At 51.1% G+C, this 27,081-nt stretch overlaps 1 protein-coding gene across 2 annotated transcripts; it reads left to right on the top strand.

Annotated features, from left to right (window-relative positions):
- The first annotated feature begins 4,142 nt into the window (after positions 1 to 4,142).
- arhgap5 (Rho GTPase activating protein 5) lies at positions 4,143 to 25,086 on the top strand. 2 transcript variants are annotated; one of them, XM_068338065.1, is made up of 7 exons: positions 4,143 to 4,285; positions 8,672 to 12,620; positions 13,155 to 13,308; positions 21,184 to 21,261; positions 21,793 to 21,924; positions 23,505 to 23,610; positions 23,768 to 25,086. In XM_068338065.1, the coding sequence occupies exons 2-7, from the start codon at positions 8,874 to 8,876 to the stop codon at positions 24,084 to 24,086; spliced, it is 4,536 nt and encodes a 1,511-aa protein (XP_068194166.1). In that variant the 5' UTR covers positions 4,143 to 4,285; positions 8,672 to 8,873; the 3' UTR covers positions 24,087 to 25,086. The 2 variants fall into 2 exon arrangements, with proteins under 2 accessions (XP_068194166.1, XP_068194165.1); XM_068338064.1 differs by having other exon boundaries at positions 4,143 to 4,317.
- The last annotated feature ends 1,995 nt before the right edge of the window (positions 25,087 to 27,081 follow it).

Genomic DNA, 27,081 nt, shown 5'->3' with positions numbered 1-27,081 from the left:
CCTCCCCCTGCTGGGGGGGTCAGATATCACAGCTGTCCCAGCTGAGCACACACCCCAACACAATAGGCCGACCCGGACCGCCCCCGCGGCTGAAAGAGGCCTCCATGGGCGATTGTCCCGGAAACGTCTGCAGCTCTGGTCTCACTACCCCCCCACCCCAGCACCGGCCCCCCCATCTTAATCCCAATCTGAGTGTGGACTAAATATGAACACAAGAGGCAGCAGCTGGACACACACACTTCTGCAGCTGATCTGGTTGGCTGCTGGGGATGGAAGGGGTGGGGGTGGGGGGGCAGGACGTCCTCTCAGACGATATAATGCCCCCCCCCCAACCCCTTCACAGAGCTTCATTTTCAGAGTGGGTTTTAAGAGGGTAAAAAAAGCTTCTTAAGCCGCCGAGTTTCATGTTTGAAGGATGTGTGTGTGTGTGTGTGTGTGTGTGTGTGTGTGTGTGTGTGTGTGTGTGTGTGTGTGTGTGTGTGTGTGTGTGTGTGTCACATGATCACATGATCCATCAAATCAAACCACAGGTGTAACATATAACCTGGTTCCAGTCCGGTCCCTCTGTGCGATAGGCTCCGCCCCCCGGTGACGCTGGATAAATTATTCGTGAACATGGAGGGATAATAACGACTGGACGGGCTGTGTTTGTCGTGTCATGGACTACAGATACAAATCACCATAAAATCTGAAACACTCTGGAATTTGATCTGGAACCAATGATTTTCCAGATCCGGCCCAAATCGATTGATCTCCAGCGGTCGTTCCCGTCGGATTCTCTTCATTCTGGTCACACCCGGCTTCCTTTATCACACCTGTCACCTTAAAATAACCCTTATATATATTTTGCTGCACAGCTGAGTGAAGCCCCGCGTGTTTTACATTCCTGTCACGAGGAGCAGGAAGTATATTTCATTCCTAGTTCTCTGATTGCCGTGTATAAGTCGTTTTGCTCGGGCGTGTTGATATTCAGGGAGCGTTTCCCTCAAAGTTAGAAAAGTCAGGTGGAGAAAACTGATTTTCAGCCTTTGTTGCTCCAACCGAAATAAAACAGATCAAGAACAAAATCTAGAATCAGGTCAGGACACCACCACGTGTTGGCGGATGGATACGACATGAGTGAGACCGTACCTCGTTCTTTACCACGTGTTGGCGGATGGATATGACATGAGTGAGACCGTACCTCGTTCTTTACCATGTGTTGGCGGATGGATACGACATGAGTGAGACCGTACCTCGTTCTTTACCACGTGTTGGCAGATGGATACGACATGAGTGAGACCGTACCTCGTTCTTTACCACATGTTGGTGGGTGGATACGACATGAGTGAGACCGTACCTCGTTCTTTACCGCGTGTTGGCGGGTGGATACGACATGCGTGAGACCGTACCTCGTTCTTTACCACGTGTCGGCGGATGGATACGACATCAGTGAGACCGTACCTCGTTCTTTACCACGTGTCGGCGGATGGATACGACATTAGTGAGACCGTACCTTGTTCTTTACCACGTGTCGGCGGATGGATACGACATCAGTGAGACCGGATCTCGTTCTTTACCACGTGTTGGTGGATGGATACGACATCAGCGAGACCGTACCTCGTTCTTTACGTGTTGGTGGATGGATACGACATCAGCAGATTCTGCAGATTCTATGGACCTGCTGATGTGTGTGTGTGTGTGTGTGTGTGTGTGTGTGTGTGTGTGTGTGTGTGTGTGTGTGTGTGTGTGTGTGTGTGTGTGCCTGGGGGGTCTCTTTGGCAAGTCCTAAAATAACACCCACAGAAACACAAGACATTCTCAGCAATGTTTACTACATTTCCCAGAATGCCCTTCAACAATACCAAATAAGAAAATGATGTTCAGAATGTGGGTCCACCTGATCGACCGGAACTCTTTCACCTAGTTTCCAGTTTTTATGCTAAGCTAAGACATTGAAGTGAAGCGTGCAAAAACGTTTTATTTTTGCACCAATGTTTTCCAACATTTATCGTTATCTTAGCTACAATAATCCATTCCAGCTGAACTGTAGAACCATCCAGGAGGTTCTGGACCCCCCCTTCATCGTTCTGGTCCATTACTCCTACAGAGAAACGGGCTTCTGTGTTTCCTTGTGTGTGATGGATGTGTCTCCATGGGGTTGTTCCATCACAGGTGGACAATGGTTTCTCTGGAAATACACCCACCTTTAATCCTGATCCCACACACACACGTTTAAATAATTCTTTATATTCCACAATCTTTTTGGGATGTTTCACTGTTGTTGGTGCCAAATATTTGAAGCCGCACCCCTACTGTTTTTAAAAAAATATATATTCAGACTGTTTTAGGAGCAGAGCAGCTTCTGACGGATGTAAAATATCAGCAGCATTTTAAATGTAGCACACATTTTAATAAAAGTCTTTAGGTTGAGTTTGTTCCCGGCCCCTCCCTGCAGAGATTGTTCACTTTTATCTGGGATGAGCGTCGCCGAGGCTCATTAACGCAGCAATGCACTCTGGGGGATCCAGTGGAACCAGCATCCCATATTGATCCCAGAACAGCTGAAATATAAATGAGGGGTTCTGCTTTGTGCACCCCACCCCACCCCCGTTACCTCACAGCAGAGCGTTGTTTCGCTTCATTACCGTCAAGATGGTGACATCAGCACCCAGAGAACTGTTTAAATCTACTAAAAAAAGACAGGAAGTACTGCGTTGAATACCCAGGAAAACAGAAATACATGATTAAAAAACAGGAACGGGTTAAATCCTGGTCAGATGATTTTTATTTATGGGACCATCACGCAAAATGAAACAATATTCATAGATAAAAACCCAAGAGAGACCATTAGGAGGAGAGTGGGAGAACTATTTTAATTGGCATTATGTGATTTGGCAAAAATAATTCGTCCCACATTTGTGCCAGTAAACAGGATTATTGAGATGAAAACAGAAACACAAAGACTGAGACAGTAATTCCAGAATAATTTTATTCAAATGGGATGAAGAGGAAGGCCCCCTGCAGAGGGTGTGGACACAGCTTGGACAACGATAGCCCCTCGCCACAGCTTAGATACCCCACAAACCACAAAAGACACTCTACACCCCCGAGGAGGCGCCGGTGGACTGAAGCGTTACCATCTATAGAGGTAAAGATCCGGTCCTCTGGTTATTGATCACCTCATCAGACCTCAGGGAGACGATGTACCGGGTTATCGTCTTGGTGATAGTGGTTCCTGTTCGCCAATGACAGCAAGATATTAATTCAAGGGGATCCGACAGGAGGGTTGAATGAAAACCCAACATCAAGACATTTATTGAATTATTTTATATTAATGAGCTGCATGGTGTTATAGAAATTTAACCAGGTTAGAGGGTGATTTAAACACAATTCAGAGCAGGTGTGAATCTTTTTTACTTGCGGTTAATGCGTTCCAGGACCACCCTCAAAAAACAAAATTCCGTGAAATATCGACAAACTATTTATTTTTATTATTTACGGTAGTTTAAACGTCTATGAACCCTCCCCAAACTGATATCAAACCACCTTTATCTGTATTACCTGATAGGCTGTTTAATTAAAGCACTTTGAAGTGTTTCTTTGAAACACGGAAGTGCGCTGTGTTCCGTGAGTCTCAATGCTGTCAGCCAATAGCGTGCGCGTACGGCAGCACGTGACTACCTACTAAAAATCCGCGATAAAAACGAGGGATTACTTTAAGCTTTTTTCCCCCCATGGGTCCCCCTAGTGGCCATTTTTGTCTCTACTTTGAGAATTGAACAGCTGGATGGAGATTTTTTTTGTATTTTTATCCACTAAATATTAAATTAATATTTGATCATTACAGGCCTCGGTTCGATCTATTGATGAACGGAACTATTTCTTCTATCGCCGTGAGTTTAAACCTGACAGTGGGGGCGGAGGGCCGGCGGAGGGAGAGAGAGAGAGAGAGAGCACCGCGGTAGAGCGACGTTGACTCGAAACGGGCGGAGCGGAGAGAGAGAGAACCCCGCGGCGGAGCGACACCGACTCGGAGCAGGAGAGAGAGAGCGAGCGTCGCCATTACCGCTGAGGGAGGGGGGCAGAGACAAGCAGGTTTCGGCTTACAAACGCATTCCACACGAACGACACCTCAACCCCCCCACCCCCCCACCACCGGAATCCACGCGAAACCTGCCACCCCGGGAGCCGCGACACCCCCACCCGGGACCGGACTTGTGGACACTCGCGGCCGCGGACTGTTGGATCTAAAAAGGACTTCTTTTTTGCGTGGAAATGCAGGAATGCTGCCTCCTTTTCCGCGGTATGTGGATCCGGGAGCGACCATGTTAATAGGTGGGTAGAGGGGGGGGCGTTCGGACCGGGGTCGGGGACTTTAGCAGCCCGGCTAGCCGCTGCTTTCCGCAGGAAAAGCGGGCGGAGGTCGAGCGGAGTGATCCCGGGAGCCTCGTCCCCACGTCGCTGCGCGCTCAGCGCGGCTAGCGCTAAGCTAGCTGTCCCCATGCGAGGCTAACGCAGCTCGGCTAGCGCTGATGCTAATCGGGAATCGGGAGAGGTGGGCTTTCTTTGCCCTCATAGCGGACTGTCAGGGCCGCGGCAGGCCGAGGAGTGGCTCCGCTCTCCCCCCCGGGAGGAGACGGGAGAACGGCCGGATGGAACCCCCCCCCCCCGTGTCGGTGCACTGACGCATTAACATTAACGTCTGATTTCAGGTCGGCAACGTTAACCGTCACGTTAACTCCCGCAACTCTTTCATGTCCACCGGCCTCGGTCTTCACTGGGGGGGGATGTCCACTGGAGGGGGGAGTCCACCCTTTATTACCGGATTTAACGGGACGTTTTGTTGTCATTCATCTGTTTTTTAATAACATAATAAATAGTCCACCCGGTGAGGGTTTGACGTCAGAACCCGGAGCTTTAACGTAAGTTCTACTGACAGATTTATCCTGAGTTGGTTTTAAAGTTTCCACTTTACTGTTTGGAGTCCTGCTAAGCGGCTAACGTTAGCATCGAGGGAGGGTTGTGGGTTCGGATCCGGACTGGTTTGTAATGGTCACGCTTTAACCACGATTAGATTCCATTTTCTGCTCATAATAAACTTTTTATTCTGGGATCCGGTCCGGTTGTGACCGGGCTGCTGCAGCTCCCTCTGCCCGCCTCCGAGGCTCGTTTGACGGGGTCGACCCGGCAGCTACCGACCCATCCTGGTGGTTCTGCCCCGGATCGTTGCACCCCTCCAGAACTACCCCTGAGATGTGAAGGGGGCATTTATTAGTGGGTATGAATGGAGATGAGAAATATCAGTCCCTTCTTATTATGGTCTGTTTGACAAGACTCTGATAATCATCAATATTTTCACTTGCTTGATCAATTTGATCAGAATGATTAGGTATCCCAATCGATTATCATGACTTCCTGTCCTGGGTAAGTGTCAGATTGTAATCCATTATAATCTGACAGGTGGATCTTGTCACAGGTGTGAGGAGTTCACCTGTGTTTGGTTCCAGGTGTGAACAGACACACCCACGTGGTGTGAAACACTCCAGGCGGAGCTGAGCTCACTCTCTGGACTTGTCGACGTCATCAAAAGGAAGTCGGTGGAGTGACGTGGGGCTTCGAGTCGGGACTTGACTCCGGGGTTGGGTGTCATAGTTTCTATCTTCACACTGAAAACATCTGTCGGTGGATTATTACCAGTCTGGGACTGGATCAGAGCTTTACAGTCAGAGAATCATCAATAACTTGAAAGAAACAGTGACCTAAAATTATCTGTACGTGAATATAAGATGATTTCCTCCATATAAAACACTATTTTTAGAGAAATTTACTGCTTTTGGGGGGACATTTGTAGATATGTCGTCTAGAATAACCAGATTTTAAAAGTTGATTTTTATTTTTGTGTTCTGACAAGAGTAGAAATAACATCGACGGTTAACGGGTGAAGCTTTTGAAAGCGAGTTCCCAGAAATCTTGCGAGGCAGGATCAGTAAAGAGTCACAGCTCTGACGAGTCTGTCGTGATTTTTATGAGGTGAAAAGAGAAAAAAAAGAAGAATGCTTTTTCTTTCTTTCTCTCGTTGCTAAATGCTTTTGGAATCTGCTCATAACTTGGGATTGGTCTCTTGCTGGTGGGGAGAGATGTATTTACCCAACACCGGAACGTCTTCTGGGGAGGCCTAATGAGTCAGATAGGGAACTCTTCCCTGCTCAAACCTCAAACTGGGATGGAGCCTGAAATATATTTGCTTCCCAAACCTCCAGCTGATTGCAACTTTGAACGCTTTGCAGGAATGAGTTCTGCTGTGTTTCAGGACTTAACAGCGTTTAGTCATCTCTAAACCGGGCCTGCCAGGTGATAGCCTAATCCCTGCTGCAGCTCCAGAGCGAATGGATGGTGATGCATGAGGCTACTTTTAGTAATGTGCAGCGCTAATGACAAACGGGATGCGTGTTTGCAGTAAATGGGGCCGTTCCAGCCTCCGTCCAGGTGTTTACGGCCACAAACAAACGTCTAGTTGCCGCCGCTGCGTTCTGCTCCTTGTTTATTCATAAGTCTTTCATAAACACCCATCTGTGTCGTCAGCAAAATGAATTACAGACTGATTTTACCTGATTAAACGGCACGATAGTTGTTTGGATGAGTTGTTTGGATGAGCGATCTTTTCTACTGCTGTATTACTGATGGGGGATGAATGTTGGTTTTTATATTGAGTTATGAAACAACCACATATTAATCTATTTGTGATTTTTTTGTGTGTTTCATCTACTGAAGTGAAACGCTTGTGACTCGTTTTGTGTGCTTTGATAGTAGAAATTCATTAGTTTTGCTTGTGGGAGTAAAGAAGATGTGACTTAACTTGCACTTAAAAGCAGTAAATAGTCCCATGACCCTCATGAAAGGACTCCTATACCAGTGGAACCACGTTGGTGTCTTCGCTGGTTACTCCAGGAAAAGGTTTCGCTATTAATTTATTCAGAATTGTTGAAGATACAGCAAATTTGACACCAAAGATGTAAAATCTTGTAATTTCTCCACTGTTTAGAGATAAAACATTGTGGACACACACACACACACACACACACACACACACACACACACACACACACACACACACACACACACACACACACACAGAGGACTGGTTTCTGTTGGAGAGTTTTGTCAGGTAGCTGCTTGTCGCTCCGCTTCCTGATGTCATCATCCTGTCTGTAGATCAGGTGACTGAACATTTATGCTCCTTTTATTAGTGTGTGTTTTGAGCAAAGGTCAAAGGTTATGCTCAAGTCTGTTTGCAGTCTCATGAATATGAAAACCGGTAGATATACGTAAGTGAAACATCCACATCTTTGTTTGAGATTATGAATAAATTTGCGTTGTTTTGGTTGTTTTTAAAAGGTTTCTGAATTTGCTGAGCTGTTTGCTCACACAAGCCCCTCCCACACAGGTGACCTGAACACCTTGGTCGAGGGGGAACCCCCGTGGCTTCATCTCAAGCCCACCGAACCCCTCCTCTCATAGCGTTTCTCGGGCTCAGCGTGACGTCGCCCTGCAGCTTCCAGTTCCAACTCCTGCAGGCGGGTTCTGTGGCCGGGCGCCATCGCTCTGTTCGGCTCAACAACGGCGGCTTTTCTCTCCGCTGTTATCAGTTTTCACCCCACAGATGGGTCACTGAAGGGGTTCAGGCGTTTTGGGTCTCGGGCCTCGGTTTTGTGCCAGATCAGATCCTACATGTTTAGTTCCTGCTGTCTGAAGTAGCTGGATGTTCATAGTTTTAGTAGTGGAACATTTCAGATCATCAGGTTGTTAATATTGAATCCAGCAGGTGCACAAATAGCCAAGACTGTCAGGATTACTGTTCAGGATCAGATTATCAGGTTTAATTAATCAGGATTATCTGTTTAAACCTGGGATGATGCGAACAAATCTGTGTGGACTTGATTTATTTTCTGTTTGGTTCTCGCCGCAAAAGCAAATCATTTCCAGGTCAGCGGCCCACAAAGGGCCGGAGTCGCACGCCGTTTTTTTTATCCTGCCTCGGCACAAATCGCTTCGAAGCATTTCTTTTTTCTTTTTTTTTTTCCTCCGAAAAGGAGGAAAAGTGACATTACTGAGCATCGTGAACCACTTCCTGTTTCTCCGAGAGAAGCAGCGCCGTCTCCTTTAGTTTCTTAAAGGGCCGTTTGGATGTTGAAGGAGGTTTTTTTATTACATCGTTGTCGTGTTAGATGTTAGTTATCATCAGTAAATGAACGGCTAATTGCAGGCCTTTGGTGAAGTTTTCAGCGTCTAAGTGAAATTAACGCGTGCTGATTTCTGACAACTCGTCGCTGCTCATGTTCCTGTTTGTTCTACATCAGGAGGGGTCAGACTTGTTTTCACTGGGGGGCCACATCAGCATCACGGCTGTCCTCAAAGGGCCAGATGTAACTAATAAATGTAACTCAATGTAATGTAACATGAATGTAACTACAGTGCGCCCTCGTGCATTCGTGCAGCAACGCTCACGACTTCACCCCATCGTGGATTTTTGAGGAACGAGGGCCACATTTGGCCCCCCGGGCCCTGAGTTTGACACGTTTTCTAGGGAAACAAAAGATGATGTTAGAGTTAAGGAACCCAAAATGTTCCGTGGTTAAATCAGTGATAGTTTTGTCTTTACGTTTACCTGATTGTGGTTTCTCTCTTGCAGGCAGGTGATCACAGATCGGCTGTTCTATCCCAGCGTAACGACGAGGATAGAACGAGGATAGAAACCGACTCGCCGCCTTCGAGGGGTTAACAACCGGAAACACAAGTGCCTGAGCGTCGATGACGAGCCCAGCTGGAATGATATCTTGACCCTCCTCCTTTTTTCTGGAAGTGACCGAGCTAGCGATGAGTGGGGGTATATAATGGCCAAGAACAAGGATGCGCGCCCCCCTACATTCGCGGTCAGCGTGGTGGGCCTGTCGGGGACGGAGAAGGAGAAGGGGAACTGCGGCGTGGGGAAGTCCTGCCTATGCAACCGCTACGTGCGACCGGACGCCGACGGCTACTACTCGGAGCACACCTCCGTCCTGAGCACTATAGACTTCGGGGGTCGAGTGGTGAACAATGATCACTTCCTGTACTGGGGGGAGGTGTCCCACCGGGGGGACGACGGTCTGGACTGTAAGATCCAAGTCATCGAGCAAACGGAGTTCATCGACGACCAGACATTCCTCCCTCACCGGAGCACCAACCTGCAGCCGTACACCAAACGGGCGGCGGCCGCCAAGCTGCAGTCGGCGGAGAAGCTGATGTACATCTGCACCGACCAGCTGGGCCTGGAGCAGGACTTCGAGCAGAAGCAGATGCCCGACGGGAAGCTGAGCGTCGACGGCTTCGTGCTGTGCATCGACGTCAGCAAGGGCTGCAACAGGAAGTTCGACGACCAGATGAAGTTCGTCAGCAGCCTCTACTCGCAGATCGCCAAGTCCAAGAAGCCCATCGTGGTGGCCGCCACCAAGTGCGATGAGTGCGTGGACCAGCACCTGAGGGACCTGCAGACTTTCGTGGCGAGCAAGAAGAACCTGACGCTGGCGGAGACGTCGGCGCGCGCCAACGTCAACGTGGAGCTGTGCTTCAACGCCCTCATCCAGCAGCTGGACAAGACCCGGGGGAAGCCCAAGACCGTCCCCTACCTGGAGGCCTACAAGGTGCAGCGTCAGCTGGTCGCCTCGGTGACGGACCGGTTCGAGAAGCTGATGGTGCACAGCCTGAGAGACTACCACACCACCTGGAAGACGGTGGTGAACAACCTGAAGGGCCAGCCGGACTTCGATGAGTTCATCACGCTGGAGGGCTCCCGGAAGGCGCGCGGCGTGTTCGCCAGACACGTGTCGCAGCTGAAGCAGGAGCACATCCGGCGGAGGAAGGACGAGTACCTGACCACGCTGCCCAAGACCCTCAACAACCTCCTCAACGACCTGGACGAGGTGGAGAACCTGTCGTGGGCCGAGGCTCGCGGCCTGATCCGCGACCGGCCCGACTTCCAGTACTGGTTCGTGGTCCTGGAGCGCACGCCGTGGGACGAGTCGGACCACGTGGACAACAGCGACCGCCGCATCCCCTTCGACCTGCTGGACACGCCGGATGGCGAGAGGATCTACCGCAACCACGTGCAGCACCTGCTGTCGGAGAAGAGGCGGGCGGAGATGAAGGAGCGCTTCAAGCGCACGCTGGAGCGCGTCCACTTCATCGCGCCGGGGCAACCCTGGGAGGAGGTCATGTGCTTCGTCATGGAGGACGAGGCCTATAAGTACATCGCCGAGTCCGACCGCAGGGACGTCTACTGCCGGCACCAGCAGGAGATCGTGGAGCGGGCCAAGGAGGACTTCCAGGAGATGCTGTTCGAGCACGCCGAGCTCTTCTACGACCTGGACCTGAACGCCACGCCCAGCTGCGACAAGATGAGCGAGATCCACGGCGTGCTGAACGAGGAGCCGCGGTACCGCGCGCTACAGAAGCTGGCGCCGGACCGGGAGTCGCTCCTGCTCAAGCACATCGGGTTCGTGTACCACCCCACCAAGGAGACGTGCCTGAGCGGGCACAACTGTGTGGACCTGAAGGTGGAGCAGGTCCTCGCCAACCGGCTGGTGCAGCTGGACCACGGGCGCTCCAGCCTCTACTACAACAGCGCCAACGTTGATAAGATCAACCTGTGCCTCCTGGGGAGGGAGGGGCTCTCGCAGGAGCTCGCCAACGAGATCCGGGCACAGTCGACGGAAGACGAGTACGCGCTGGACGGGAAGATCTACGAGCTGGACCTGCTCCCGGTGGACGTGAACTCCACGCTGCTCTTCAGCCACGCCTGGGTCAACACCTTCAAGCCCCACGGCTGCTTCTGCGTCTTCAACTCCATCGAGTCGCTCAACTGCGTGGGCGACTGCGTCGGCCGCATCCGCGCAGAGATGGCGCAAGGCCGGCGCGAGCGCTTCGCCCGGCCGCTGCCGTTCATCCTGGTCCTGGCCAATCAGAGGGACGGCGTCTGCAAGAACGTCCCCATCCTGAGGCACCAGGGGCAGCAGCTGGCCAACAAGCTGCAGTGCACCTTTGTGGACGGCCCCTCGGGGGCGTTCCCGCGCAAGTTCACCGAGTTCCAGGTCAAGCAGGGGTTGAGGGCGGTGCTGGAGGCGCTGAAGCGCAACTACGATGTGCTGGCGCCGCCGCCGTCCATCAAAGACATGTCGGAGGCGGACCTGAGGATCGTCATGTGCGCCATGTGCTGGGACCCCTTCAGCGTGGACCTCATCCTGTCGCCCTTCCTGGACTCGCACTGCTGCGGCGCCGCGGGGCCGCCGGCCCAGAGCAACACGCTGATCCTGGACAAGATCATCGGCGACAGCCGGCGGCGGATCCAGGTGACGGTGCTGTCGTACCACACCGCCATCGGCGTGCGCAAGGACGAGCTGGTGCACGGCTACATCCTGGTGTACTCCGCCAAGCGTAAGGCGTCCATGGCGACGCTGCGGGCGTTCCTCGCCGAGGTGCAGGACGTCATCCCCGTCCAGATGGTGGCCATCACCGACAGCCAGGCGGACTTCTTCGAGAATGACGCCATCAAGGAGCTGATGACGGAAGGCGAGCACATCGCCACGGAGATCGCCGCCAAGTTCACGGCGCTCTACTCGCTGTCGCAGTACCACCGCCAGACCGAGGTCTTCACGCCGTTCTTCAACGAGGTGCTGGAGAAGAAGCCCGACGTGGAGAGCTCCTTCCTGTTCGACGGCTCGTCGCGTGAGTGCACCACCGGCGCCGGCGAGGAGGTGTTCCCCCCCACCTCACCTCACAGCCACTCCCCCGGCTACAACAACTGTTACCCGGAGTCGGACGACGACAACGAGGCGCCGCCGCCGTACAGCCCGATCGGCGACGACGTGCAGCTCCTGCCGACGCCCAGCGAGCGCGCCAAGTACCGCATCGACCTGGAGGGCAACGAGTACCCGGTGCACAGCACGCCGCTGGGCGACCACGAGCGTAACCACAAAGTGCCCCCGCCCGTCCGCCCCAAACCCGCCCTGCCCAAGCACAACGTGAGGAAGCTGGACCCCAACCTGCTCAAAACCATCGAGGCCGGCATGCGGAGCAACCGCCGGACGCCCCGCGGCCCCGCCTCCATGCACGCCGAAGACGCCGAGCCGTCGGACAACTACGCCGACCCCGTGGACACCCTGCTGAGGTCCAGGGGTTTCCATAACGACGACATCTACGCCGTGCCGGACGACACGCACGGCCGGCTGATCAAGATCAGGAACTCCTTCGGGGGGCTGCACGGTCTCCACGGAGGGGGGGAGGAGGAAGAGAACGGTTTCGACAGGAAGTCCCAAGCCGGGCGGAGACCCTCAAAATACAAGCACCGCTCCAAGATCCTGTTCAGCAAGACCAAGGCGTACCAGAGGCGGTTCCAGTCCGACAGCGACGGCGAGGAGTCCGGCCCCGCCACGCAGAAGAAGAAGAAGGGACGCGCCCACCGCGGCAGCGAGGAGGACCCCTTACTGTCCCCCGCCGACCCCTGGAAGGGGGGCATCGACAACCCGGCCATCACCTCCGACCCCGAGCAGGAAGACAAGAAGATGAAGAAGAAGAAGACGCCCAAGACGCCCAAGGAACCCAAAAAGGTGATTCTTGACGCGGAGTCGGTTTTTAATCGGACGCTCGTGTAAAACGAGGGTCTAGAGGATGGGGCGCGACAGAACGCAGCCAGACAGGCGAGATATTCTAGTCTCCAAGACGGCGGCCAAAGCTTTGCTTTCTCTTTTTTTTCCGCCGGCTGAAAGAGAACTTCAGTGCAGGAAGTGAATGAGGGCAGTGTGCGGGGGGGACGCGTGGGCGTGACACGAGCACGTGTTTTCTCTCAATGGGCCGAGGAATAATAAGGGAGGATAAACTAATCCCGTAACCGATCGAAACAAAGTTCACGAGATGGAGACGACGCGCTGCCGGAGTGGGTCTGCACAAACGCAATCGTGCACAAGCACACGTGTGCGTGCAAACAAGTCGTCCGTTCGTCCGCCAAATATCTTCACAACCGTGACAGATGGATGGATTTACTCAGGCAGCAAAGGGGATAGAAAGGAGATGATGACCTTGAGAGAAGTAGGTCAAGGTCAAACTTCAAATTTCTAACTCCCTCCATCTCTCTCGCCTCTCAGCCCAAATCCTCCAAGCCCCCCAAGCCCCTGTACCCCCCCACCCGGAGGACGTGGGAGAGCAACTACTTTGGCGTTCCGCTGCAGACCCTGGTGGCCCCGGATCGACCCATCCCGCTCTTCATCGAGAAGTGCGTGGACTACATCGAGCGCACAGGTGAGTCACGCCTCCAGTCTTTTGTGTCTCGCTCTGTTGTATTGATTCTTCTCCAGCCTGTGATTGATTGATCGTTGAATCGGAGAAACGTTATCGGGATAGAAGAATGGGACGTGGCAGACATGTCAGTCGTTTTATTAACGCTGCAGAAAATCAGGATTCATCGCTCTGAAGACAAAAAGCTAGCGATAGCGTTAGCGCTTTGGACTGATAGTTTTGCTGATTCATCATTGATTAAAGCCGTTAGTCGCATTCGACCGAAATGCCACTGGATTAAAATTTTAAAACGAGACAGGAAGCGTGTGGCGAACCCACACCCCAGTGCATGCTGGTCCTGTTTCCAGCTGTGGTCTGATGATTTTATTTCTAAGCATCCTGAAGGTCGAGTCATGTGACCCGGCCTGTTCGATAGAGATCTGTCTCTCTTCCGCCAAACGAATCGCGCGTCCATCAGAGAAGTATTTCCTGTCGTCTCCAGGAACTCTTTGCTTCTCGTTTGAGCGTCTTGTTTCGGTCTGAGCCCGTTTTGTCACTCCGGGGCCGTCTAATTCCTGTCCTGAAAATCCCTTCCAAATATGTTTTGATGTTCAAGCTGGATGTACGCGAGCCCGTCGGTGGCTGCTGCCCAGATTCAGGATTAATCCCAGCGCTGTGTGTGTGTGTGTGTGTGTGTGTGTGTGTGTGTGTGTGTGTGTGTGTGTGTTTGTGCAGACCTGCCAGCCGACAGAAGTGTATTGTCGATTTCATGGCGAGCGTTGTGAAAGCGTCTGAGTCCAGACGGGTGGATTTAACAGCTTTTAGGCTCCATCTTTTCAAACGGGCAGTGTGGAGGACGCCTTTGTCCTGTGACAGATGGAGCACCATTCAGATTGTTCCTTTTACACTGAAGAGTGTGTGTGTGTGTGTGTGTGTGTGTGTGTGTGTGTGTGTGTGTGTGTGTGTGTGTGTGTGTGTGTGTGTGTGTGTGTGTGTGTGTGTGTGAGTGTGTGTGTGCTCTGAATGCAGAGGGTCGTAAATGATTGTAGGTGTCGGTTGCAGAAACCTCTGACTTCCTGAAACTACTCTATCTGACCTTTGACCTCTACAGAGAGCAAAGCATGTAAGGCACAACCAGACTAATAATCCGGCGTGACGTGACGTCAGTTGTTTTTTATAGGCGTGTGTGTGAAGCGGTGACTCGACAGTAATGGTGAACACTAATTGCCGCTCCCGCTAGCTGTTTCATTAGCTTAAACCCAGTTTAACCACATGCAACGCGCCGCCAGCCGAGAGGCGCGTCCACAGCGAGGTGACGAGAGCCGCCTGTGGTTTTCAACCAGAAGGTCTTACGAGGAAAAGGTGTGTGTGTGTGTGTGTGTGTGTGTGTGTGTGGTTGTTAATGCGAGAGAGGGTGTGAAGCCACGAGACTGTAATCCTGTGTGCAACCTTTATTTGACGTGTCGGTGTAAGTGATAAGACCGCTTTCACGCCACCCGGCTGGATTTAACCCAGAATGCATTGCGGTTTTTCCTCTGAAACGATCTGGTTCTGTGTCTTTGAGGCCGTTGGGGCAGATATGACCAAACGCTTGTAACAGGAGATGATTTTTTTCTGCGTTACTTGAACAACAAATTTACTGAAGGGTTTCTCCCCAAATGAAAGTTGAACGCGTCAGTCGTGCGATGACACTCCCGCAGTCACCGAACGCCACGCCACCAAACCGTCCTGGCCACATTTACTACCCCGGTTTTTATCGTCTCCTTTAAACCGTAAAATAATTCTAGTTTTATTGCCCCCATAAAGCCTCGGCGGCCGGTGGAGGGCGGTAACAGAGGTCTTTATATTCAGGCTTTAAAATGAAAACGCTTTAATTGCGAGTGAAGAATTACCCGACGACGCTGGAACGGCGTTCAGGAACAAACAAATTGTTTCCTGCCGCCAGATGGGGAATATTTCTCCATTAATTGTGATTGTCCTGATGGTGAAACGAGCCGTCGGGTCGGGCGGCGCTCAGATGTGTTCACGCAGAACCGCTGACGTCCAGGTGTGTAAAGCGGTGAAACACACACACTCCAGGCTTCAGTCTGCACCGGTTCAGATTTTAATCCAGGACACACAAGCCCCCTCTCCACATCCGGTAAACAAAATGTTATTTTAACCACGAGCTCCCAGCAGGCTGTGGAAATGTCGTTCAGACTGTGGGCTCCGAGCCAGAAGGTTAAAAAACACAACGGAGACGACGAGCGTCAGGTTTTGACCGGAGGAGCTCAGCGTGAGGTGGACGAACCGGGCGGAGCTGGAAGAAACAGGCGAGCAGACGAGGGGCAGGCGAGCAGACGAGCAGACGAGGGGCAGGCGAGCAGACGAGGGGCAGGCGAGCAGACGAGGGGCAGGCGAACGGACAAGCATACGGCGGCGCCTGCGTGAGGATAGCTGCGCCTGCGTGAGGCGACCACACGGCTCTCTGCTGCCAAACTCCATTAGAGAGGTTTTATTAAATGCTTCCTGCTCCCCAGAGACAGGAAATGGAATTTGGCAGGAGGCGGGGTGGGGGGCTGATTAAATAGCGTTCTGATGCTGACGTCCCGTCGCCTGTTGTCTCCCCCAGCACTCAGTTTAATACGAGGACGGACGAGTTTTTGTTCCACGTTTCAAAAGATCTTCTTTGGTTGTTTGCCTGAATAAAAAGCCTCAAACACTTTGCTAGTTTTCGGTTCTCTAAATACCCAGAATGCATCAGACGTTGGATCGATTTACCTTTTTTAAAGTTTGGCTCCTTCCTGAGCGTTTGGTCGCGTCTGACTCCAAACCCGGAGAGAATCGGGTGGAATAATCCGTTTAGCGACCGGCGGCGGCGTGGAGCGACGAGCTCGCATCAGTCGCTCCACAGGCGTCGCCGTGTCAACCGACGGTCCGAGAATCCAGCAGCCGTCACCCAGAGCCGATAATTGTCTATTTTTAGCGTGTTTCCTGCTTCCTTAGCGTGTAGCGTGTGGCGCTGGGATGCTCTACATACACGTCTGTCCTCGTTCTGAGCTTCCTGTCTGCCAAACCGTCTTTACTGAACTTCTGGAGCGAACCGGAGTTTGGGCTCAGCTCGATTTAGCGCTGGGGTGGATTTGTCACCCCGTGGTGAAAAAGCAATCCCCCCCTGTCCCCGCTGCCCCCCCCCCACAGCTAAGGCGACAGCCGTGGGTTCATCCGGCGCTCCTGGTTCCTCTGAGTGTCTCCATCGCAATCAGGCTCACAGAGGGGTTCACCACACACACAGAGCACCGCTGCCTCGCGCCGCTGCCTCGTGCCGCTGCCTCGCGCCGCTGCCTCGGGCATGCAGGAGACAGGAGGCGGGGCCACCAAACAGGAAATGACATCGTCCTGGTGTTCACTTCCTGTGAGGATGAGTATCATCTGGATTGGGATTAGAGTGACTGTCCTTCAGGATTTAGACACGTACAGTTTGTGGTGTCATTCCAACACACACACACACACACACACACACACACACACACACACACACACACACCAGTCTCTCAGTGTCTCTGGGTCAGTAACCAGGACATCCAAAGGGACGAGATTAAAACTACGGACCAGGAAGCAGGATGTGTGTGTGTCTGCGTGTGTGTGTGTGTGTCTGCGTGCGCGTGTGTGTGTGTGTGTGTGTGTGTGTGTGTGTGTGTCCTCCATTACTGTTTGCTCACGTCCCTCCCTTTGTGTGTCGATCTTCCCCGTGGGGGGAGAGAGAGGCCTCTGTCGTCCAGCTGATTGAAGCTGATCGTCACGGCGACCGTCTCTCCGTCCACCTGCTAGCGGCTAGCAGCTAGCCTCTTTGTCCTCTGGGTTACAGGAAGTAATCAGCTGTTTCCTGTCACCCGTGTTCACCTTCCTTGTGTTTGTTTGTTGTTTGTGAGACAAACGGAGCAGCTGATTGGTTCCCAGTTTCCCACGAGTGGTTTGTGCTTCAACAAGCTGTCGTATTTGTTGTTCTGAATGTCTGTCAGCTCCCTCGTCGGGGTGAGGAAGACGAGGATGATGAGGACGAGGTGCTGTTTGTCCTCCGGGCGGCGTGAAGCAAAGCCAGATTAAACCAATCGGTCGTGGCCCCCGGCGAGTGAACAGCACAGCGGCCACAGACGAGGCCAGTTTGAGCCGGGTGTGTGTGTGTGTGTGTGTGTGTGTGTGTGTGTGTGTGTGTGTGTGTGTGTGTGTGTGTGTGTGTGTGTGTGTGTGTGTGTGTGTGTGTGTGTGTGTGTCCATGCAGGCTGTGCAGTGAGAAAAAGGATAAAGGGTGAGAGAGAGGCTAGCGCTCGACCAGCTAGCTCCCAGGCAGTCATCTGGTCTAATGGGGTGTGTGTGTGTGTGTGTGTGTGTGTGTGTGTGTGTGTGTGTGTGTGTGTGTGTGTCCTCTGGCTTTATTTGAGCAGCCTGGTCTCCCATTAGTTTCCCTCTTCTCTCTCTGTTCCCTGTCTTTTTTTTTTTAATCTCTGTCTCTCATACTTCCTGCCTTCATGCTGCCGGCGAACGTGTGTGTGTGTGTGTGTGTGTGTGTGTGTGTGTGTGTGTGCGCGCGCTGAAAATACGACACGAGGGAAGTTGGAAGAGTAAATAACTGTGTTTGCACAGCTTCAATAGGAGCGATATGGTGATAACAGACAAACCGGAACGCTGGAGGAGAGGGCGGGGCTTTTCCTCTGCCCGCCCCTTTATCTGGTGGTGATGTCATCAAAAACAGAAAAAGCCTCTAGTGTTTTTAGCAATTTAAAACCAATCTTTCATGACGCAGAGGAGCTGAGGGCGTAAGCCAATCAGGACGCAGAGAGGCGGTGTCGTCCAATAGCTGGACGTTGGTTTAGAACCCCTGGTGGTCAGGACACGTCAGTCAGCTGAACTCACCAGACACCTTGCTGCAGGCTGAACACGTGTGTGTACACACACACACACACACACACACACACACACACACACACACACACACACACACACAGCTGCTGGTGTGTTTGTTTTACAAACGCTTCTCTGCCGTTAGAAGCAGAAGGCGTCCGTCTTTTGTCTTCATTATCGTCGCGTTCAGACGAGCGGCAGGTACCAGGAAACGGGGGTGGGGGGGCGTTGGCGCCAAAGCGGAGGAAACGGGGAAGCGCCGCCGCCGCGAGGCGGACGAGATGTAAATGAGACATTTTAAACATGGCATCAAACGCGGCAGCGAATCAGCTGCTCAGCAGTCCGCCTGCAGCGCCCGGCGGCGCCTCGCCTTCTGCTCGCGTCTCCTCGACATTAGCATTCCACCGGCGTCATCAGAACATCTGCTGGTTCTGAGCCAATCACAGCTCAGAACCGTCCACATTTCAGTAAACAGTGTTTTAAGGCGCACTGGATTATGAGGCGCACCTTCATTAAAAACCTTTTCAGACACCCGAATTTTAGAAATGCTGAAGAACCCTGGACAGCGTTCGTTGCTAACGATAGTTAGCGATGGAGCTAAGTCATTACATTTATGTCACGTCTGCTAATCGCGTTAGCAGCTCAAGTGCGTTATAATGATATAGCGACTCGTTTCTTGTGGTAATTTGTTCTCTTCGTGGGGAAAACCCCTCAGACCTCTGACCTCTGACCCCAACCCTCCACAAAGCCCATGTGACGCATTTGTCTTTAGTGGTCAAGAGACGTCAGACTTTGTTACCGCCTGACGTCGTTTCGTAGTTTCCTACATCTCTCTCGGCTGCAAACGGCCGTCTGCGTTTTACCGCCACCTTGTGGTGGCGTGATGTAAAAACAAGGGCGGTACTTTTTTAGGAGAGAAAATGCTAATCCTGCATACGAATGGATTCGGTACTCATTCAAATCCACTAATCCACATCCGTTTGGAGTTGTCATGGTGACAACACGTCCGTCAGCATCCGACGAGCATCCGACGAGCTCTGAAATGAAGTACAGACCGAAACCGACATTTAATGAAGCTGCAGTTCACGTCCCAACGGAGCGACTGGAAGTTTGTGTGGATATGGATCTCATTACCCAACATGCCCACATGTTAAATCATAGTCACACACACACACACACACACACACACACACACACACACACACACACACACACACACACACACACACACACACACACACACAGCTCGATGCGTTTGTATTGATTTATATTGACCCCTGGTTGTGTGGAGGGTCAGTCATTAAATTAACACACCAGCATAGAAACTGATGACTCCACCAGACCCACACACACACACACACACACACACACACACACACACACACACACACACACACACACACACACACACACACACACACACACAGAATGACTTCCAGACCAGAGAGCTAGGCTCGTTTCTCAGCCTGACGTCGGTGGGAATCGGCTGTGTGTCTCTCCCCTGGAGGGTGGGGGGGCTTCCTTTACCTACACATTCCTGTGTTTTCCTGGGGGAGTTGGGCCGCGTTCACCTCGCCGCGTCCCATTTATAATGAGCGGCGTCAGACTTTCATGTCCCGGATGGGAGGAAGTGCATCTATTGATGTGAGGCGGGGGCAGCTGAGCGGCGCTAGCTGGTGCTAGCCAGCGTGCCATTAACAACAACAGCTATTAACAACCTGCATAATAACAACAGGGGGGTTATTTCCTGAAAATGCCTCGATCAATAACATTCCAGATGAATGATCACGTATTTAAACGCCTGGACTTCAAACCGTCTGAAGGAACGACCGACAAACACGAGGAAGTGGTGGATTGTTGGGACTGTTTTCAGCGGCGGATGAATACAATGGGGCGCAGAGGAGGGAGATTGATCAGAGAATCCAATCAGGACGCGATAAACATCGCCGAGCTGCTCGTAAACAGCCACTTAATCTCTAATCTGATAATCTGAGCGGGATTGAGCCGTCGTGTCGGCACTTTAAAGCCTTTATACTGACGGGATAGCGCGTCCATCAGACATCCAGTTTGTTCAGCTTGGATCTGTGTGTGTGTGTGTGTGTGTGTGTGTGTGTGTGTGTGTGTGTGTGTGTGTGTGTGTGTGTGTTAAAAATAACCAGTGACTGACTTTCACTTATTGAACTGACTTCCTGTTCCCGCCCACAGCAGATGGTCGACCAGCAATTAAATCACTGGCTGGTGGCCAGTTGGCAGAGACAGACAGACAGGAGGACAGACAGACAGGAGGACAGACAGGAGGACAGACAGGAGGACAGACAGGAGGACAGACAGACAGGAGGACAGACAGACAGGAGGACAGACAGACAGGAGGACAGCATTGATATCAGAGATGAACAGATTGATAAAGAGTGATGAGAGCATCTGTAATACGTGTGTGTGTGTGTGTGTGTGTGTGTGTGTGTGTGTGTGTGTGTGTGTGTGTGTGTGGTCTTTGTCCTAACATCCTGTTACACATCACATGACCTCACAAGGACACAGAGACGTTGGGGGCGGTGACATTTTAGGGGGCGGTGCTGGGTGGGCGGGTCATATAAAGGTCAGAGGTGATTCGTTCAAATGAGCTGGGAAAAATAATTAACTAGTGGGTAACTAAACGTGTGTGTGTGTGTGTGTGTGTGTGTGTGACTGACTGACAGTCACTTCCAGCTCCTCCCTGCTTTGGTTTCTGGTCGACGCCCCCTCGCCCCCCCCAGAAACACAAACCCGTCCTCTTCCAGTTAACGCGCTCCGAGAACGAACTGCACCGCTGACACTCAAACGCATCACGATCGCATCACCAGCGTCTGAACAAAGCCCCCCCCCACACACACACACGTTTAGCTAACAGATGCTAGCGTGGCTAATGTGCTGATGAACTGTTGGTCGTGTTTCCATCTGTCGGTTGAGATGTTCCCACGGCGACGCGTAGTGTTGTTCTGTTGTTGTTGTTGTGTTTCTAACTGGTCTGTCCCCCCCCAGGTCTGACCACTGAGGGTCTGTATCGCGTCAGCGGGAACAAGACGGACCAGGACAACATCCAGAAGCAGTTTGATCAGGGTGAGACCCTCCTGCAGAACCTGACCCGTTTCCCACAATCCTCAGCGCGCAGCCTCTTCCATCATGTTCACAAAACTCGTCAGGCATCAGGAACTCGGAGCCCGAAGCGCCGACGCCAGATTTAGCTCCGCCTCCTCCCAGATGAGATCACCTGTCACGCTTTTCCTTTTTTACGTGCGAATAAACGCATCAGATGTTTCTCCAAACCGAGGCGTCGGCGCTGTAGCCGGTGTCCCCCCCCCCCCCTGACAGGAACAGGGACGCGTGTCCTCCTGCCCCGCCGGGGGGGAGGGGGCACTGGGCCTCTGTGCGTGCAGATGGGCGGGGCCGCCATCAGAGAGCAGCTCTGTTCTCCTGCAGACACAAAGCATCAGCTGTGATCCCCATCGACCCCACGAAGCCCCGCCCCCCTGGCAGATCAAACGGCGTGATCACACCCTCGGAATGCGTGCGAAACAAATCCGATCAGAGTCGCCCCCGTCCGATCGATCGCTGGTTTATTGATCGTGGCTCGACTCTCCTTCCTTCCAGATCACGGCGTTGACTTCCTGGCGATGGACGTGGCGGTGAACGCCGCCGCCGGGGCGCTCAAGGCGTTCTTCGCCGACCTGCCGGATCCACTGATCCCCTACAGCCTGCACCCGGAGCTGGTGGAGGCCGCCAGTGAGAACACACACACACACACACACACACACACACACACACACACACACACACACACACACACACACACACACACACACACACACACGTTTCTGGTTTGATTCCTGCTCCGTCAGTCGACTCCACTTCCTTTCCTTTCCGATCTATATTTCATTTCTCGGCGGCAGAGGAATCATTAAATTTTCATCTGAACTCATCCTTTGTAGTTTTAGCGCTCTATCGAGCCCATTGCATTGTGGGTACGCGGTGTGGAAGGTGAGGACAGCTCCGTCTCTAAAGAGGCGTGTGATGAAGCGATGGAGTCGTGTTCCTCCTGCTCAGAGTAGTAATATTTCTACTCTGAGCGGAGAATCGACGGCGGGGGTCACTGACCTTTGACCCCTGGGCGGCGTTAGCGGGTCGGAGCCTCCCATTGGCCCCTCGTTTAGATGATGGATGAGGCACAGGATGAATAAATCAAGGTGCCGCGAGGCGCGCCGCTTTAAATTTCCACCTAACGATATAAAAGCTTCCCTCCGCCGGTCCTGGAATATCCTGGAATGTCCTGGAGGGTATTCCAGGCGGGGGCGGGAAGTGGGGGCTCGCGTCGGCAGCTTTGTTGTGGCGCGTGGAGGTGAAGCCGGTGTGCTACATCTGCTCTGTAAATGTTTAATGAGGAGCGCCGACGGCTCGGCGCCCCCCAGAGGAGCTTCAGAAGAAGAAAACACGACTTCTGTTATTTTTTATTCTCTTCTGGTCCTGAATTCACCTCCGATGGTTTTACTGACGGTCGGATTCACATCCGTCTGGAGTGTCTGGAAAGAACTATTTTATTTTATTCTCAACTTCTTTTACTGTCTAGATGCTGAAAATACATAAAAGTTTGAACCTTTTTGTTTTAGTCTTGAAAAAGTTTTGCTCATGAATACAATGAAAAAATAACGCATTTACAGGAAGTCCTCAACATACGAACACAAATGGTTCCTAGAGGTTGTTCATAAGTTGAAATTTTTCATAAGTCGTTATTTATTAAATTTCAATCTCTAATATCCATTTAAAGTAATGTGATTACTACTGTAAATACTACAGTAATGTGATTACTACTGTAAATACTACAGTAATGTCATTACTACTGTAAATACTACAGTAATGTCATTACTACTGTAAATACTACAGTAATGTCATTACTACCCTATATACTAGAGTAGTCTCATTACTCTCCTAGAGTAATCTCATTACTCTCCTAGAGTAATCTCATTACTCTCCTAGAGTAATCTCATTACTCTCCTAGAGTAGTCTCATTACTCTCCTAGAGTAATCTCATTACTCTCCTAGAGTAATCTCATTACTCTCCTAGAGTAATCTCATTACTCTCCTAGAGTAATCTCATTACTCTATATACTACAGTTGTGTTCCCTCAGACTGACAAACGTTTCCAGGACATTAAAACAACACAGAATAAATAAAACACAGGTTCAGGTTGATGTTGATGATCCACTGTAGCATGTAGCATGTAGCTTAGCTTTAGCATGAGGGCGTGACGTTTCTGATGTTGCATTCGGGTCACGTCTGACACACCCCCCCCCCCCTCTGCGTTCCAGAAATCGTGGACTACCTGGAGCGTCTGCAGGTCTTGAGGGAGATCGTGAAGAAGTTTCCCCCCGTCAACTACCAGGTGTTCAAATACATCATCACACACCTGAACAGGTGAGACACACACGCACACACACACGTCTGCAGATGTTCGTCCTCCTTCCCTCAGATGTTGGCTGCCCTCTAGTGGCGGCAGCGCTGCATTGCAGGTGGTTAAAAAGCCGTTTCTAACCACCGTGTCCTGGTGTTTCTGCTGTTCCTGGTGCTCCAGGGTGAGCCAGCACTGTAAGACCACCCTGATGACGGCCGACAACCTGTCCATCTGCTTCTGGCCCACGCTGATGCGCCCCGACTTCGAGAACAAGGACACGCTGTCCACCACCAAGCTGAACCAGGCGGTGGTGGAGTCGTTCATCCTGCAGAGCGACTACTTCTTCCACGGCGGCGAGGTGGCCGAGAGCTCCGGCAGCGAGGGCACGCCGCCGCCGCACTGCCACAACATGGTGGAGGCGCTGCTGCCGCTGCAGCTGCCCCCGCCCCTGCAGCCGCAGCAGATCCAGCACCCCCTGCACCCCGACCCACTCATCTGAGGGCATGCTGGGTAATCGCTGACGGCCCGATCGGTCGTCGAACGGTTGAGATTAACGACTCGCAGGGGAACTTTTCAGCGGTCTGAAGCCGCCGCCCTCGCCCAGGTGGGCGTGGCTTGGGTTTAGAGATGCGGGGTTGATTGGTCGGATCATGGGGCGTGGCACATAAAATAATCACTGAACAGGGTTTGACTGACGCCGAGGATTCTGGGATATATTCTGGCCCAATGAAGATCTGATGGAATAGCACAGTTTAGCCCCGCCCCCTCTCCTCTCATTCAACACAAAGGGAAGTCCTCCCCCTCCTCAGGCACCTGAAACCACTCCCCCTACCCCGCCTCCTTCTTCGGTCTGTCGGAGGGGGCGGAGTCTGGTTCACTTCTAGTCTTAGAGAGGCGGGGCCACCGCTCTGAAATACTGATTAATGCATCGCGTGACCTTTGACCCTCTTAAGCAGCACATGTGCGATCTGTGTCAAAGGTCACCACGAGGTCACTTCCTGTTTCCTGTGAAACACTTTTTTAAAATCAGACTCTCTGTTTTATATTTTTTTTGGTGTCATCGGACGTTCTGTTTTCGATGCGTGTGACTCCACGTGTGACCCCACGTGTGACCTGTCCTACAGCCAGTTTAACCCCCTCCTGGGGGGGTTTTGTGGGGGGGGGGGGTAACAGGAGGATAAAAGGAATTTAACCCGCGGAGCGACGGACTCGTCACTCCCCGGTTTCTCGGATTAGTTCCCACTCCATCCGTCGGGACGGATTCCTGATCCGTCGAGTCGTGGTGGGGGGGGGCGGGGCGTGTTCCGTGTGGGCGGGGCTTCCTCCCCTCTGGGACTTTGTGGTTTCTACTTCTGTTGTTTGTTGCAAACTGAACCTGCATGTCTCTGTTTTTTTTGCCACTTAGAGAAAGAAGAACTTTTAAAAAAAACAGGAAATGAAACTCATTCAAATCTGCATAACTTTATTGGAATCTTGTGGGTTTCAGGGGAACGTTTCCACAGAGGAACCTTCTATTAGGGGGTGGGGGGGTGGGGGTTTCATTTGTCGCATCTTCTGTCATGAATGAAATCAACTCTTAATATCATATTTTTGGTTATTGTTCAATAGATTTTCCTACAGAGGAAAGAAGTATATAAAAGTATATATATATATATAAATATATATATATATAAATCTATCAGCAGCAGAGGTCGCTGATGTCGTTGAATACCACGGGGTACTCGTCTGTGTGTGTGTGTGTGTCGGCAGGTGTGTGTCTGCTTTTATTCTGAAAGATAAACGTCTGACGCTCTAATCCCAGTTTTATTAAACCCACAGAAGAAATGAGATAAAATAAGCTAAGATAAATTAAACTTAAACTGGAACGTGGAGCTTTTATTTTGAAAGGATTCCATTTTCTCCATTTTACAGGGAATGTTAAAAAAAACAACTTTGGAAACATAATTTGATGTTTCCAACAACAGTAATGTTTTAGTCAGTATTAATGTTAACATTTATTTTACGGGTTCAAACCAGAACCACCACAGGAAGTGTCAAAGTCTTTTCAGTCTTTAAAAATGAACATTTCCTGTGTCTAGTAACAAATTAAAAGCATATTTGGATCAGAGGTTAACAAAATAAAAGCTCAGGAGGTGATGAGGGGTCGGAGGTTCCATCAGGATTTATCTTTCAGAACCCGAGGGGCTGCGTTCCCATTCGCTCACGGGTTCCAGTCTGCAGTGACATTTCATTCAACGCTGATCAGCTGGATAGCTTAAAGGGGGGGGGGGGCGACACCCACAATGCATTGCTCCTCCAGTGGAGATGTGTGTCATCCTGTAATGTCAGGGTCGTTTTGACCTTTGAACCACTGAATCGGTTCAGACTAAAGAATCGTCCCGTTGGCACTGACGCTTTTAAAAGTGGGAGGTCTGTGGTTTTTAATGTGAATTTTTGATCCAAAATTTAAGCGTTTCAGCTTTTTCTTTTTTTTTTTGTGTAGTTTGATTTTTTTTTCCAGGTAAATTCTGTGGATTGAATTTAAAGACGTTTGAATGAATTACGAAATAACTTCCAGTCGACCCAACAGGAAATTAAATTAATGAATTTGAGGAAAGGTTGATCTGATTTAGTGGACTTAGTGGGGGAGGAACCGAGGGCACAGTGAAGGAGGCGAATGGCCGGAATGGAACACAGCCAAGAGCACCTTGATCTCCATGTGTCTGTTTGGGGTGGGGGGGTCAGCAGCTGCTAGATAATAGAATACTAAGCTGTAGTTTGTCATCAATCTGTTGTTGTTTCTCTCATCAGTCACCCGGTGTACAAACCACCCGACTCTAACGTCTCCGCTCTGTATTATAGTAAATAAAATGATTTTCAGAAAAACTCTAAAACATTTTTTTCTGTTCGCTCCATAATGTTTTAAATAAAGTTTCTTTTTTTTCAAAGCGGCTGAGAGCCTTTTGACTTTTCTTCTGAAGTATGTCCCTGAATGCTTCCTGTAGCTCGCAGCGGTCAGAGGAGCAGCAGCGACACCCGGTGGTCTACACGTGGACTGCAGGCAGCGGTTCAGGCGCCCTCTAGAGGCCAGAGGGGGTACTAACACCAAACCTGGATTGAGAACCTACACCAAACGTCCTACAAATAACTGCAGTCAATTTGAAACCAGAAAAGGTTTTCTAACAGCATTAAAACTCCACGGAGTGATTTTTTTGTTTCATTTCAAAGCTGCTGTCACCATCTTTCAACTGTTTATCTGTTTTTGCTCTGGAATATTTAAAATATTTCTTGAGTCCTTTTAGATTCAGTCGCTGAGGTTTCTGGAATCTGGTGAGTTGTTCCTACATTTATTATTCATATCTACTGGAAAAAAATTATAGTATCTAGTTTTTCTTTTTATCCCAAAATAAATTTAAATTAATAAATAGCAATAATTTCCATATACAGCGGTATGTCTACTTACAAAACGCCTCAACAGGAAAATATTGCCTGTAGTTACGAAAGATATTTCGACT

Source organism: Antennarius striatus, chromosome 17 (genome assembly GCF_040054535.1).
Source record: "Antennarius striatus isolate MH-2024 chromosome 17, ASM4005453v1, whole genome shotgun sequence".
NCBI lineage: Eukaryota > Metazoa > Chordata > Actinopteri > Lophiiformes > Antennariidae > Antennarius > Antennarius striatus.
This window is presented reverse-complemented; position numbering and strand designations above follow the sequence as displayed.

What these genes read in the sequence shown, in the direction of transcription:
- arhgap5 (XM_068338065.1), top strand. Translation starts at nt 8,874, where the DNA reads ATGGCCAAGAACAAGGATGCGCGCCCCCCTACATTCGCGGTCAGCGTG. An exon ending in CGCCCAAGGAACCCAAAAAG is followed by an intron (nt 12,621 to 13,154) that starts GTGATTCTTGAC and finishes CTCGCCTCTCAG; the next exon opens with CCCAAATCCTCCAAGCCCCC. An exon ending in GGACTACATCGAGCGCACAG is followed by an intron (nt 13,309 to 21,183) that starts GTGAGTCACGCC and finishes GTCCCCCCCCAG; the next exon opens with GTCTGACCACTGAGGGTCTG.